The following is a 14,576-nucleotide window of genomic DNA, read 5'->3' on the forward strand; positions in this document are numbered from 1 at the left end:
CGAGAAAACTGGATGGCGAGTGTTTGGCTAATTGCAGGGATTCCCTGTGAAGAGGTGAGATGGAGGGAAGGGCAGGCTGCGGGGATGGCGGACAGGGATGCTCAGGGCTCCGGACGGAGCCTCCCGCGGAGATTTAAGCTCCTCTGAGGTTTAAGCGGGCATCTCCCCCCTCCGCGGGACGCCTCCGGCGATGCCCCTTCCGCGGGCACCGGCGAACCCGGCCTCAGCTCTGCCCTCCCGCAGCTCCGGAGCGGGGTCTCCCGGGGGTCCTCGCCGCCTCGCCCCCGCGGGGACAGGGCCACCGGCCCCGGTGCCGCCTCCAGGTCTCGGCTGTGCCGGCCGTACAGCCCCCGGTGCTGCCAGCCGGGGGGGCTCGGGGGAGAAAAACCCGAACGCTGGGGCTCCTTCCTGAGAAACAAGGTCCACGCACGATAAATAGACATTTTTTTAAAAATCACCGCAAAAGATCTTTTCCTGCCTTTTCAAACGCTCGCCGCGGTCTTTCAACACCCATCAGCGTGTAACTTTCGGCCGCGCTCTGTGCCCGGGGAGAGATCAATTCTGCTATAAATAGGCGGCGTTGAGCGCAGTTAGCGCGCAGGCGGCGCGGGGAGGGGGAGCGCAATTCCCGCGGCCGCGTAGCGCCCGGCCCCTCCGGCTGGGAGGGCGAGAGGGTTCCCCGGGAGACCCTCACCAGCCGAGGGAATGGCCCTGATGGGCCCATCGCGTCCCCTTTTTCAAGCAAGGTGGTGGTTTAGAAGATTAGGGCCAGATCCTGTCTCCAGCCCCTTGTACCTTCTCCTGCACCGGGCGGAGAGCGCGGCCGGTCCGTTATTGTAATAAATAACGGGGGGGCTCCGGGGGGGGCGGGGATGGCTCTGGGTAAACTCCCCGGGCGGTGGGGATGGACATTTCCCCGGTGCTTAGGATCTAGTTACGTTCAATACACCCCGGGGACCGACCCGACACGTCTTACACTAATAGGCATCTGTCACCGGCCGTGTCAGGTTTTGCCATATGCGTCGGACAAGTTTGTGGAAGGAAAAAGAAGAGAAAGAACAAGAAAAAAGGAAAAAAAAAAACAAACCACACCAAAACCCAACAACTTTCTGTTGTCTGGGTGAAGCGAGCGGCTGCGGAAACTTCGCCGGGAGATGCTGTCGCTGTCCCGTCGCCCCTCCCGGGCCCGGCTCTCCGCTGGGCAGCACCGAAAGCTCGCTGCCCGTCCCGGCTGCAAACCCTTCCCGGTTTGGGGACCGACTTCTCGCCCCCCCTCCGTGTCCCCCAAGCCCTGCCGGTGGCTTTGCGCGACCCGCCGGGACTCCCCGTCGTGCCGCCGGGGCTGCAGGAGCGCTCCCGTCCCGGGCCCGTTCCGTGCACCGGGGATGCTCCCGGCCGCGGGGCTGCGGGGGGGTCGCGGCCCGGGGAAGGGGGGTGCGCGCCCGTTCCCCGCCGGTGCAGCGGGAATCGCCGCGCCCCCTGCAGGCCCCGGTGAGGCGCTGCAGCCCCGCCACCGGGAGCCCTCACCTGCCCGCGGGGCTGCCGCTCCCGGCCCGGCTCCCGCCGAACCGACGAACGGCGGTTCGCCGCCTCCGCCGCCCTTCCCGATCCCCGCGCCCTCCCGGTGCTGCCCGGCCACGGGAGCCGCCGCCCCTTCCCCGGGAATGGCTTCTCCGCAGGTTCCCACCGGCCGCTCCCCTCGGCGTTGTCGGGGGGCCGGGGGGGGGGGGGGGAACCGAAGGGGTGGGGAAACGGGGAGAGAAAAGAGAGTAACGGAGGGAACCGGGGGAGAAGCGGCGGGGAGGAAAGTTGCCGGTTCCGCCGCCGCCGGCGCGCAGATGCCGAGCCCGAGGTATTGCTGCTATGTGGGGAAATATGAGCGAGTAATTTTATAAGTAACAAAGGCTGGGGAATGGAATGAGCCCCTGTTATCCGGTGTCCTCTGGAAGCCCGGGATCAGCAGCTTCTTGAGCCTAAAAGCGAATCCCAGAAGAGGCTCCTTCCTCTTTTCCCAGGGGTATCCGCTAAATATAGAAATAACCTCCGCGCGTCTTGCCCAAATCACCTACCATTTGCTGTTTGTGTAAAACCCATTAGCCCAGACACAACTGTGAAGCAACTTGTTACTTTTATAGCCGCCCCGCACACACAAATTTAGCTCCGTTTCGGCGGGGAGCGGAGCCCGGCTCGGGCCCCGCTGACACCGAACCCCCGCTGGCTTCAGGTGCCCGGGCTCCCTCATCATCGTCAGATGATTAGCGAGTCCTTATTTATAAAGTTCAAACTATCTCATCGCCAAGCGGCTTGTTTTATTTTAGTCTATGTATGCGGAGGTATAAATATTTACTTAGGAAGAAATAATATTTACCGCTTACCAGGAAAGAAAGGACACCCTTTTTTTTGATTTATTATTATTAAATTTATTTTTTTTTTTAAATCCGCGGTTCCCAGCGGGTGTTAGAGGTGAAACGAGCGCCTCGTCCACCTCCTCCCGCAGCGAAACCCGCTGCATCCCGCCTGCGTTTTACGCCGCCGGTTTTCCTAACAAAGACAGCGCATTATTTGGGCGGAATAAAAATAAAAGCCAAATCCACGAAGGTTTTTCAAAACCGACGAAAATTCAACGTTTTGCGAGAGAGAGAACCAAGTACCGAAGGCTGTCAGCGCTCAGGCGAGACCGGGTACCCGACATCTCGCCAGGCTAAACCCCCAAAGCGGTCTGTTAAATATTGTAATGCGCTACAGATTTATATTTATTTTTATTCTTTTTTTTCCTCTTGGAGGTCTCTTTCTTTTATCCCTGCAAATACACACAAATGTACATTTTTTTTTTCCCTCAGCTGCCCTTAAAAGTTATTAGGAATTAGCTGGGAAAGGCCGTTCCTTTTCCCTGGGAACGCGGAGCCGCTTAACACCGATTATTTTCCTGATCTAAACGAAAGATCCGCGCTCTCACACCGCACGGGCACGGCTTTAATATCTTTTTCCCCCCGCAAATAAATAGTAAACGTTGCTTAAATCGCCCCAGCGTGTTGTATTTCAAACGATTTCCCTTATAATTAGCCACGGAAGCCAACCCCAAGCGTACCTAGTCCGGCCGGGAAGGGGCAGGATCCCGCAGTGCCGGGCTGCAGAGCCGAAGTCAGGCTGAGAAAAATTAATATATTTAGGGAAAAAATTAGGGCACGGTTGAGGGAGTCTCGGATCTGCCGGGGAAAGGTTTAATTTTGGAGGAATCAGCGCGATGCTGGCCCCGCCGCGGCGGCCGGTCCGGCAACCGGCGGGGCCGGTCGCGGTCGTTGCGCGGCCGCGGAAAGCGCATCCCGAAGCGGCGGAAGGTACGCGGGAGGCCGCGGAAAACCCGTCCGAACCCCACCGAGACCGGCGAAACCCAAACCTTCCGCGGGAAGGAGCGGGCCGGCGCTGCGCGGCCGCGGGAGCTGCGCGCCGTTCTCCAGCCTCCGCGGCTCGACCTGCGGGTGGGTGCTCAAAGATACGCCTCTCACACAAAGACGGGCAGAGCATTTTAAAAATTTATTTACAAAGTTGTGTACAACACGAAGGGATAACATTTAGAATACATATATTCATTCATATATAAACAGACTTCTATAATAGAATGACAGCGTTTTCCTCCTTTGTTTTTTTTTTCTCCAAAATTCATTTTTTTTCTGTTCTTTCGTTTAATATTTAAAATTTCCCCCGCTTATTTTTTCTTTTAATACATTTTTGTTTTTCTCGTTTGTTCGTTTATTTCGGATAAAACCGCTCGGAGCGCCGGAACCTTCAAAAAAAGTGAAAGTTCGCAGCTCCTAATCGCGACCGTCATTTCGCCTCTTTAGAAAAATAAAAACCCCGAAAGCAACGTCAGTGATTTTTGATACAAATATGTACAAGCGGCGGTGGCGAATGGGGGTGGGGTGGTGGTGGCCGATGGCCGCTGCTCGGAGCCCGCAGCCCGGGCGCCCGCGGAGCCCCGAGGGGGCGGCCGGCGGCGGGGCTGCAGAAACTCCTGCCCGGGGCTACTCGCCCGCCGAGGCTACTCGCCCGGGGCTACTGCGCCGGCCACTTGGCCTGCACGGCGGCGGCGGGGGCTGCGGGCTGCAGGAACTGCCCCGCGATGATGTTGGTAGGCACGCTGAGGATGGGGGCGATGGCGGCGGTGGTCCTGGCCAGCGCCAGCGGCTGGTGGGCCATCAGGGCCGACTGCACGGTGACGGGCGGCCGCAGGAAAGTCTGAGCGCTGGCGGCCGAGCTGGCGGCGGGGACGCCGATGATGTTCTCGATGCTGAAGGAGGGGCGGCTGCTGGGCTCCGACTTGACGATGGAGCCGGCGGCCCCCAGGCTGTTGAGCTGCAGCTGGAGGCTGGGGCTGAGCTGGGAGTTGAAGGCTTTGCGGCTGAGCTCGCTGGACGGCAGCAGCGGCACGGCCGGCGGCAGCATGGGCCCCACCGGGGGGATGTAGGGGTACTGCAGCGCGGCGGCGGCGGCCGCCGGGTGGGTGTAGGCGCCGGGGTGCAGCCCGTAGGGGCGGCCGTAGGGGCCGGCGAGGCCGTAGGCGCCGAAGCCCTGCATCATCAGCGCCGTCTGGTCCCGCAGATGCTCCTGCTGGTGCCGCTTGAAGCGCTTCCTGCGGCGGAGGAAGCTGCCGTTGTCGAACATGTCCTCGGACTGCGGGTCCAGCGTCCAGTAGTTGCCCTTGCCCGGGTTGCCGGGCTCCCGGGGGATCTTGACGAAGCAGTCGTTGAGGGAGAGGTTGTGGCGGATGCTGTTCTGCCAGGCGGGGAACTTCTCCCGGTAGTAAGGGAAGCGGTTGCTGATGAACTCGCAGATGCCGCTGAGCGTCAGCTTCTTCTGCGGGCTCTGCAGGATGGCCATGGTGATCAGGGCGATGTAGGAGTAGGGCGGCTTCACCAGGCTGCTCTTGGGCTTGCTCTGCCCCGCCGCCCCGCCGCCGCCGCCGCCGCTCGCCCCCTCCTCGCCGCCCCCCTTGCCGCCCTCGGCCGCCGCCTCGGCCGGGCTGCCGCTGCCGCTGCTGCCGCTCTCCGCGCCCGCGCCCGCCTCCGCGGGCAGCGCCAGCTCCGCCGCCTCGTCCAGCGGCAGGCGCGGCAGGGCGGCGGGGCTGCCGGCCTCGCCGTCGCTCTCCTTGCCCAGCCCGTCGTCTCCCTCGCCCACCACGTCGATATCCACATCCTCGGCCGCCGGGACGGCGGGACCGGACATGTCGCTGGCGCTGCCGCCGCCCGAAAGGGTCATCCCCGCTCGGCGGCGGCGGCGGCGGACGGGGCGCGGCGGCGGCGGGGCCTCCCGCCCGCACCCGGCGGGGCGGCGGGCTCCCCCCACGCCCCCCTCCCGCCGCTCCTCCGACCGGCCCCTGGGGCTAGACCCGAGCGGCCCGGCTGCCCCCCGCGGCCCCGTCCCCGCGGGGCATGGGGCGGCCGCGCCCGCTCCTCTCCCGTCCGCGGCGTCCCGCGGCGCGGGGCTGCCCTGGCCGCCCGGTCACCTCCGGCTGCGCGACCCGCTCCCGCCGCCGGGCATCGGGGATCAGGCGGCGACGATGGATCCCGACCGCCGCGATGGGCGCCCGCGGGCGCCGGGCATGGGGCCGCCGCCGCCGCGGCTCCGCGGGCACCCGCCGCTCCACCGCTCCGCTCCGCGGCCGCGGCCCCGCCGCGCACCGCTCCGCCGCCCTTGGCTGTTTTTTTTTTTCCTCTCCCTCTTTTTTTTTTGGTTTTTTTTTGGTTTGGTTTGTTCCTCCTCTCCTTTTTCCTTCTCTTTCCTGGTTTGGGGTTTTTTTTCCCCCCCTTGGCGGAGGGAGGGGACGGAGCTCCCGGTGGCCGGGCGGGGCGGGGGCAGGAGGCCGGGGCGTCGCGGGGCCTCGCTCGCCACTTTGGAAGCGCGGCGGTCCGGACTGCCTGATAGATTACTTTCCCGTTAAAGATATACTCGGAGGCGGCGCCACGTGACCGCGTGACGTCAGGCGCCCCGCCGTGAAGTCATGCAAAACTCGAGTTGTTTCATGGACTGTCAACAAAGAGCGGCGGCGGCTCCGCTCGGCCCGCCCGCCCCGTCGGGCCGCCCCGCTGGCCCCGGGACCCCGCCGCCCGCTCCCCGCGGAAAAGTTGCCGCGCCGGGACTCGCCGCCGCCGCCGCTCCCGGTGCGACGGGCCCGGAGACCGGCGCGGTGCCATCGGTAGCGGCCGCCCCGGCCCAGCGGATGCGCCGCCGTAATAGCGCTTAAAACCACCAAGTTTGGGCTCTGAAATCACTTTTCCGTGGTTTTCTATGTTTTTTTTATTTTTATTTTTTTTTTCAACAGCAGCACCAGCTGGGAACGGAAGATGAGAGAATGGCTATTGATTAATCTATTAGGTTAGTTGCAGGGAGAAATAAAAAAGACGTAAAATAACAAAGGGAAACTATAAATAAAGAAGCTTTTAGCCGGTTCCTTTTTTTTTTCCCCTCTTTTTTCTTTTTTCTTTTTTTTTTTTTTTTTTTTCTTTTCCGCAGAGGTGTTAACGACTTAATCATTGCGGGCGTTAGCATATGAAAAAGTAGGAAATGAGGGAGTGTGTGTGAATGTGAGGACCGTATTGACGCGGCCCCAGGTAAGCCCCGGCCCGGGGAGAGGCGCCCGGCGGGGCGGGGGGGGGGCCCCGGCTGCCCACCCCTACCCCATTGCACCCAGGAGAAGGACCCCCCCCACCCGAGACATCGGCCGCGGGTGGCTCACGGGGCTTTGCTTTTTAATTCGTAGCCTCGTTCATTGTAATTCTCGCACGTGTTGTCGGATTTCGGGAAAGACAATTAAATGAAATTAGGAAAATGCCCCAGGAGCGAACGATTTCCCACGAGCGGTTCTGGCATCCCGCGGGGTTCCACTCCCCCACACCTCTCCCCACACCCCCAGCTCCGTTTTTACGCGTTTCCCGGCGGATCTCCGCGAACCGTGACCCTGGCCTCCGCACCCGCGCACCGCCCGCTCCCACGTATACTCACACTCACACACCTACATGCACACTCACACTCACACACACCCCCACACTCACGCTGCCCCTTCCGCTGCATCCCGAAGCGTCTCCCGGGGAAAAGGGAGGAAAAAAGACCAACTCGGCAGCCCCCTGTTTCATTTGTTGCGCTTTTCTTCGTCACAATAAAAGTCAAATTAATTGATTCATACCATTAATTACGGCGCTTAGCGTGAAAAGAAACGTTTCCCCTCGATTAGGGCTCTATTGTGCTAATCCCGTGTTCAATCACTGCTGCCGGCTGGGCGGCCCCGCTCCGCGCTCCTCCGCGCCCCTCCGCGGGCCGGCCACGCTGCTGCCGCTCCCCAGGACTGCAGGTAGCCAAGTTTAGGAAAGTATTTGGGAGCCCACCCGGCTGGAAAGTATTTCGCAGCCCACCCGGGCGGAGTGGGAAGGGAAAAGGGCTTTTCTAAAAATGTGGAAACTTTCCCCGAAATATCCCGGGAGCCCCCGAACCCGGGGAAGTTCAAGGGCTAAAGGTGATCAGGAGCAGGGGCTGCAATAAAATAATTAAAACGGTCCATGCGGAGGTGGAAACCCACGATAATGACACCGCCAGAAATAGAAAGTGGGCGCCCATATAGACAGATAGATTTAGCAACAGGAGAAAAACAAACTGTATCGTCCGGATCGATACGGAGTCAAATAGAGACACGGCAAGCAGCGGGGAAAGGGAGGATGGAATAAGTTATGATAGAGAGGGAGAAATTAATTACAACTCAATTTGATTCTAATATGGCAAAGCAAGATCCTGGCTGCGAAGCGAGTTAAAAATAAATCCGGAGGCTGAGCCTCGGGGGTGGGGGGGGTGGGGGATTGAGGAGGAAAGGCAGGGCTGGGGCAATTTCTGCTTCTGTAATCGTTTTAAAGGAAGGAGAAACCAAAGGTGTCCCCTTTCATCTCCTTAAGCCTATTACTTTCACTAATGAGTTATATAAATCGTTGACCTGACCTGGATTAAACCAGCAATTGTGGTTCGTTATAGACGTGCGGGGGTAAAGGGGCTCGCAGGAGAGGGGCTGCGGGTGAGAAATCCCGGCAAAATAAACACATCCAAGGGGACACACACACACACACACACACACACACACACACACACACACACATATCCCCCGGCCGGGGCCGGAGCGGGGCGAGCGGCGGGGATGGAGCTGCGGGGACCCCGCCGGCCCCGGGGCCTGGACACTCCCCCCCCGACCCCAGGCCAGGCTTTTCACTAAAGATGCAGATTTTAAAATATATCTGTCTTTTTTTTTTAAGGCCTCTATTTGCACGAGTTTTGTTTCTTTTTTCTTTTTTTTTTTAATTTTCTTTTCCTTCTTTTTTTTTTTTTATTTTTTTAATTGTAATAAATCGGCTGTAAAACCCGCAGACCTCAGTGTGAAACGAAATTGGTCATGTTTCCAAAACGGTTTCGGATTTATTTGTATTGGAAATGTATAAACATCCATTCTGTAAAAGGCAACACGTTTAATTAACGATGAGAGAGCAGTTAGGGGCAGAAAGCTAGTAAAATTGTGTGATAAATTTATGGCATTGTTAGCGTGCTTTTAATTATGGCTATTATGTTAATTATTTCACATTAGCATGGAGTTATCAGCAGCATGTCAGATTTAATCAAAACGAGCCTTTCTCTCGAAAATTGTGCTTTTCATTTGCCGCGAGGAGAACGGGGGGTCCCAAGCCGAAGCCGCTCCCCCAACTCCCCCCAACCCCTTCTTTATTTATTTAAAAATAAATAAATTGAGGCTTTTTAAATGAGGACTTCCCATTGAAAAGAGTGGCTGGACGTGATCCGGGCTGGTGCAGGCGACAGATCCCTTTAGGCTACTGCGAGCAGCGCAGGGAGGCAGAGGAGAGAAGCGACGCTCTTGTTTTTTAGGAATTCACCATTTTCACCCCCTCCGGAGAAGGCACTTTATCATTTTGGATCATTCTGTCAAACAATATGATGTTGCTCATTTTTATCTGTCCCGTTTTACAAAGCCCCCGTTCGCGCTGCCGGCCAGGACAACACGCCTGAGTACAAAAGAATAAAAGAGACAAGCCGGGAGAATATAGGAGCGCTGCCTGGATCAAAAAGGAGGAAAGAGGAGGAGGTGTGTGTGAGTGTGCAAAAAAATAAATTAAAAAAAAATATATAAATTAAAAAAATATGTTGCCGGATTGGGAGCAGCCGGCTGCGGGGCAGGCGGGGAAGTTTCGGGGGGTTCCGTCCGCGCCGAGGTGCGGAGCGGCCGCGGCCCCGCTCCCCTCCTCCGCGCCCGCGGAGAGCCGCGGTGAGCGCCTGGTGAATCCCGGCTGCTCTCCCGGCGCTGCAGCCCGGGCTCGGCCGCTCCGCGCAGCCCCGCGCAGCCCCCGGAGGAGCCCCCACGGGAGCGGGGGGCTGCGACCACGGCAGCTGCTGGCTTATTTTTAGAGCATTTCCATTCCTCCGGTTAATTTTAGATCGATTCATTATTTAGCCCCAGTTCGCCTTTAGGGAAACCTAAGCTGGGGGCGGCCGGTGCTCCGCGGCCGCGGGACTTTCCCCCATGCGGGCGGCGCGGCCGCGCAGGGGAGGGCGACTTCGGGACACCTCCCCCCCCCGCCCCCGTCTCGGGGCTGCCGCAAGGGGCGAGGGACTGGCGTATTTGCGCTGGCCATTTGCCTCCCTCTCTGCCTTGCCCTCCCCTGGGAGCTGAGCTGGGCGGTGGAGGGATGCTGGTGGAGGGGACCCGGCGGTGCTGGCTCTGCTCGGCTCACAGGGGACATTCCGGGATCCGACACGGGCAGGAACATCCCGGGGACCCGGCAAAACCAGGCGGCAGCGCTCAGGTGTGTCCCCATAACGCAGCCTCTTGGGACTCACAAAATAAACTCCAAAATCGTCCGAAGATCGGCGAGTACAGCGTGGAGATTCAGGTGCTTTACAAAGCGGGGAGAGAGCAAAATTAATCAAATAAGTTAAAATACAGAATTATTATTGGGCAAATGGGGCTGTGTGAGCAGAGGAACTCTGCCGCCTTTTGTGCAAGACAAAGTTAGCTGAGATCTGATTTGAAAAAAAAAAAAAAAAGGAAACCAAAAAAAAAAGGAAATCAAAACAGTTGGCAGTTGTTCAGTCAAAATTCATTTATTCTCCAGATTTTCACTTTGCAAATCCCCACCCAAACCAAAGGGACAGGTGTTCCCACTTTGTCCCTGCAAGCACCCTGTGCCCACTCTGCAGCCTCGCACAGCCCTGGGTGTCCTGGAAGGGCCCCGCTAATGTCCCCATCTGTCTCCAACAAAACGGCTAAAATTCGTCCTCTAAAAACCCTGTCAAATCCCCGTCCCTGCAGGTGGCATAATAAATGCAAAGGAACAAAAAGCAGAGGCAAGTCTCAAAAAAATCCTTTAAATTTGCTTTATTTGAAGGGAAGGGATGGGTGGGAAGGGGTGACCCTGGGTGGGAAGGGGTGACCCTGGCCCAGCTCTGGGGGTGACAGCGATGGTGGCAGCAGTGGTGCTCCTGCTCCACATGCAGCAGCGATGCCGGGATGCGACATCCTCACCCTCCGGCTTGTGGGAATGGGAAGGGATGCACTCGGGCCATTGCTGCTCCTTCAAAACCCAGGGATATCCCCATGCATGGTGGGAGAGGGGAGGCTCAACGGGCTCGGGAGGGAAGATACATTTTCTATGAAGACGCCTTTATTTGTCTGAGGAGGAGGAGTAAATCAACACGACAGAATATTTTTCCCTTCATCTATGCATGGCCCAAAGCGATGGTGCAAACGGTGCCGACTGGGCAGCAAACATGGGGTCATTCCTCAAAAACAGGGGGCACAACCCAAGAAGAAGGGACTCAACTCGAAATAAGGGTTGGCAGAGAGGCAGCGGTGGAAGCTTGTTTCAAACCGCTGCCCGTGTGTGTTTTTATACTGACTTTGCAGGTAGGCAGGAGGTGTGAGGAAGGCACAGCAGTTTTTTTCTCAGTTGTTCCTCTTGCCCGTGAGTTGTAAATGGCTGAGCAGAAGCGAAGAGGATTTCCAGGGAGGTGAGGAAATCCCTTTGCCGAAAGCAGCTTCGCTGGGAGCCCTCCATGGGCTGGCCCAGACACCTCTGTCCCAGCGTGAAGCCAACGCCTGCTTAACCCAGAGACACTCCTGTGAGATTTTGCACATCGTCAGAGCGCCCAAGGAACACCACGAGCTGATTCAGGATTTATTTTTATTAATCAGCTCAGCCAGGACATGGCGGGGAGCCGGCTCCCCCTCTGCATGCTCTCATGCTTCCCAGGGCTTCGTTTGTTTGTTTTTTCCAGGATAGTTTTGTAAGCCATTCCTCTGGCTCGTGTATAACACCCTGGATTCCCTTTATTAAGCACGGAAAGACAAGCAGTGAATTATCGCTGTTGTTAATAAAATTACTCTGCTAATATTTTTCCCCAACACATTGAATATTATTGATACGTACGGGATGAAACCCCTCCTGACGCCGGCGGCCGGCACAGGGCCCATGCATCACCGCAGCTCCATGTACACCATCCAAATGGTGCCTTGGTGGGGCGTAAGTGGTGCACAGGCCTTTTATGGGCCTTCTGCAGAACGGTGAATTTTACCCAAAATGCAGGTTAAAACCCATGCTAGGTATTAATGTAATCAGGTCCATAATCTCTCTATCAAAAACTCCCCGAGCACCTCTTCACCTGCTAAAACCAGGTAGCTCCTTTTTCTGGAGAGTGCTGTAACGCAGTTTAGGGGACTCTCTGCTTTTTTTTCTGTAAGGAAAATACGCATTGCTAAACCCCTCCAAGTCCTGGCTTAGGGGCAGAGGAAGGGGTGTCACCAAAGGGCCATCCTGACTTGCCACATATCTGCTCTGGTCCAACATTTTCCTCTAAATACAACCTTCTAAATACAGAACTGAATTATTACAATTTTTCTATGAAAAGTGGGTGCCCTTCACGAACATCTTGGAAACAGAACCAGCAGCTTCAGAAAGAAAAAACTCTGTTGTTTTTTGTTTTTTTTTTTTCAAAAATCCATTTTTTGGCCCAAAATATTTTTTTTTCTTATTTTTTGGGGCAACGTGCATCATTTCCAGCAGAGCTGCTTCCTGCTGTTCCCCGCAAAGCTTCTTTCTCAGTTTGACCGTTAGGATACTTCCGTGAATTCAGTTTAGATCCTTCACCTTATTAGAGGAACCTTTATTAAACCTTTTATTAAAGGATTTTAATGCCTTCCAAGGCATGTTGTAAAACCCTACGGATTTCAGAAGCTTCTTTGAGGGAAGTGCAGAGCCCGGATGAGCATTTCCAGCACTTGCGTGATGACAGCACGCGTTGGCAACTCAGCTCAAGCCTAGGACGGGATGGATAAAACCAGGGAGGGTTTTAATTTTGACAAAAATAATTAAAGGGTGGTATTTACAATTGAAAGGGGAGGATGCAAAGAATTGGTGTTTATTCCTTAAACGTCAACAACATTATTTTTTTTGTTGGATTTCCTGCTTTTGCCCAAGTAAGAATGGTTTCCAAGAGGAATTCCAGCTAAGGAGGTGATGAAACAGTGTATTGAGCTTGTCAGGCAGTATTTACAGTCTGTAAATAAAGCTTATTTAGGGGCTCTTGTTAAAATATTACATGATGGAGGAGTTCAACAGGCATATTTAAATGGATTCTAAGCAACTGGGCAGAGAGAAAATATGTCTGTGGGACCATGAAACATTTATCTGTCCAGAAGGAGAGGGGAAAAAAAAGCCAGGAATGATCTATCATAAGGGAGGAAATCTGCACCTCGGCATTTGCCAAAATGTCTTAATTGCTTTGTAAACTCATCTAAATAAATAAAACGTGGAAGGCTGTCGCAGCTCTCTGCTACGTGGTCTATGTGGCAGGGGATAAAAGCGCTAATCCTGCCCAGGGCTGGGCTCGCTCCTGTCCCGGGGCTGCTGGGGGGGGTTTATCCCAGTTGGTGGGGGATGGTGGGGAGCTTTCACGGCTCTGGGCTTGGAGGGGGTCACGGGGGTGTCCAGGGGCTGCTGTCCCACCGTTTGGGCAGCTGATGTGGGGAGCGATGCCCTCCGCCAGCCCTCGGCCATGGACAGGAGCCACTCGGGCAGCGTTCGGCTCTGCTGGAAACTCTCACAGCTGTCGTGGCTCCTCTTTATTCAGTTTTTTTTACTGCTGCATGTAAGTTTTACTGGTGAAAATGGTTCTGTGCGATACTTGTAGATCATTTACTTGGAGGACTCACGCAGCACAGGTGTAAGAGGACTCTTACTGTTTCCCTGAGTTTATTTACATTTAAAACTTTCCGATTTGTAGGGTTTTTCCCCACTTCCCCTGGGAAAATATTCCACCGCCTACAAGACACTTCTTGTAGTTGGTCTACACAGGCCATTTATTAATTTTACCTCATTACTGCTTGTTACACCTCTTAGCACCAATGCAGAGTTAATGTTCATTCATAATAAGAAGACATTTGTGCTGACATAAAGCTTTCAAGCCAGTGATCTCAAAACACCGACCGAAAATGAATGAATTTAACTTGTGCGACTCATTTAACTACGGAAAAGTGTTTTTGTTCCCCAGTGCTGCAAGGGAAGATACTGGTGTTCACGGGGAGCAACCCCAGTTAGCGCCCAACACTCAGGTGTGTCCTCATGGGATTGCACCCTCACCCTTCTGCAGGCTCTGCCAACTCCTCCTCATCCTCATCCTCATCCTCATCCTCATCCTCATCCTCATCCTCATCCTCATCCTCATGATGGTTTGACTCGATGATCCTAAAGGTGCCTTCCAACCTAGATGATTCTATGCTTGTATGATCCCCGGCTTTTATCCTCTGCCCTGCTCCAAATAACTGGAGAGGTGGCTTTCCTCCTCAAAATCGAAATGAGACGGTTTCTCAGGGCACGAGGACAGGCTGTATTTCACCCTAAGGGCATTGGGACCCCAAAGCGCAGGTAGCTGGACCACAGCAATGAAAAGGACTTGCTGGATTCATTTCCAATAAGCTCTTATTTGGTCCTTCATGGCTCTGGTGTTGGAGGTTAGCGACTGATGCCCGAGAGCAGGCTCTGCCCTCTCCAGCCTTTCCTGAACTGCCCAGAAATAGGAAAGGGCTGCAGTTTTTCAAAGGTGAATGTAGTTGTTGGGTCCCTATGAGCTGTTGGGACTGAGATGGCGTCAGGTCAGATCCTGGTGCTGTTTCAGGATGGGGTAAAGCTTGCACAGGGTTGGCAGGCGAGGACGTGGCTCCTCTCTTATGCATTTGGTTTATTTCTGGAGTAGAAATGACTTCCATCTACCCCTACAGCCCACAGTTACAGGTCCAGCTTTGCTAGATCTGTCAGGATCTTCCTCTGAGCAAAGGGATGAACTTCCTGAATATTCTTCCAGCCCTATAGCCCGTGTTTCCAGAATTACTTGGCATAGCATTTAAACCATGTAAATCAATGGGACTTAAATATGTGCTTCAAGCTACCTGTATTCTGAAGCTGAACTAGAGTTTCATTTTCCAGATAAGTCCTGTTAAAATTTTTAAGGTAAATTTTCATCTTCATATATATATGAAATAT

At 55.4% G+C, this 14,576-nt stretch overlaps 1 protein-coding gene across 1 annotated transcript; it reads right to left on the reverse strand.

Moving 5' to 3' along the window:
* Window positions 1-3,570: 3,570 nt before the first annotated feature.
* Window positions 3,571-5,903, reverse strand: FOXD3 (forkhead box D3). Its single transcript, XM_063343913.1, has one exon. The coding sequence runs from the start codon at window positions 5,254-5,256 to the stop codon at window positions 4,054-4,056; it is 1,203 nt and encodes a 400-aa protein (XP_063199983.1). The 5' UTR covers window positions 5,257-5,903; the 3' UTR covers window positions 3,571-4,053.
* Between the last annotated feature and the right edge of the window lie 8,673 nt (window positions 5,904-14,576).

Source organism: Chroicocephalus ridibundus, chromosome 8 (assembly GCF_963924245.1).
Source record: "Chroicocephalus ridibundus chromosome 8, bChrRid1.1, whole genome shotgun sequence".
NCBI classification, from domain to species: domain Eukaryota; kingdom Metazoa; phylum Chordata; class Aves; order Charadriiformes; family Laridae; genus Chroicocephalus; species Chroicocephalus ridibundus.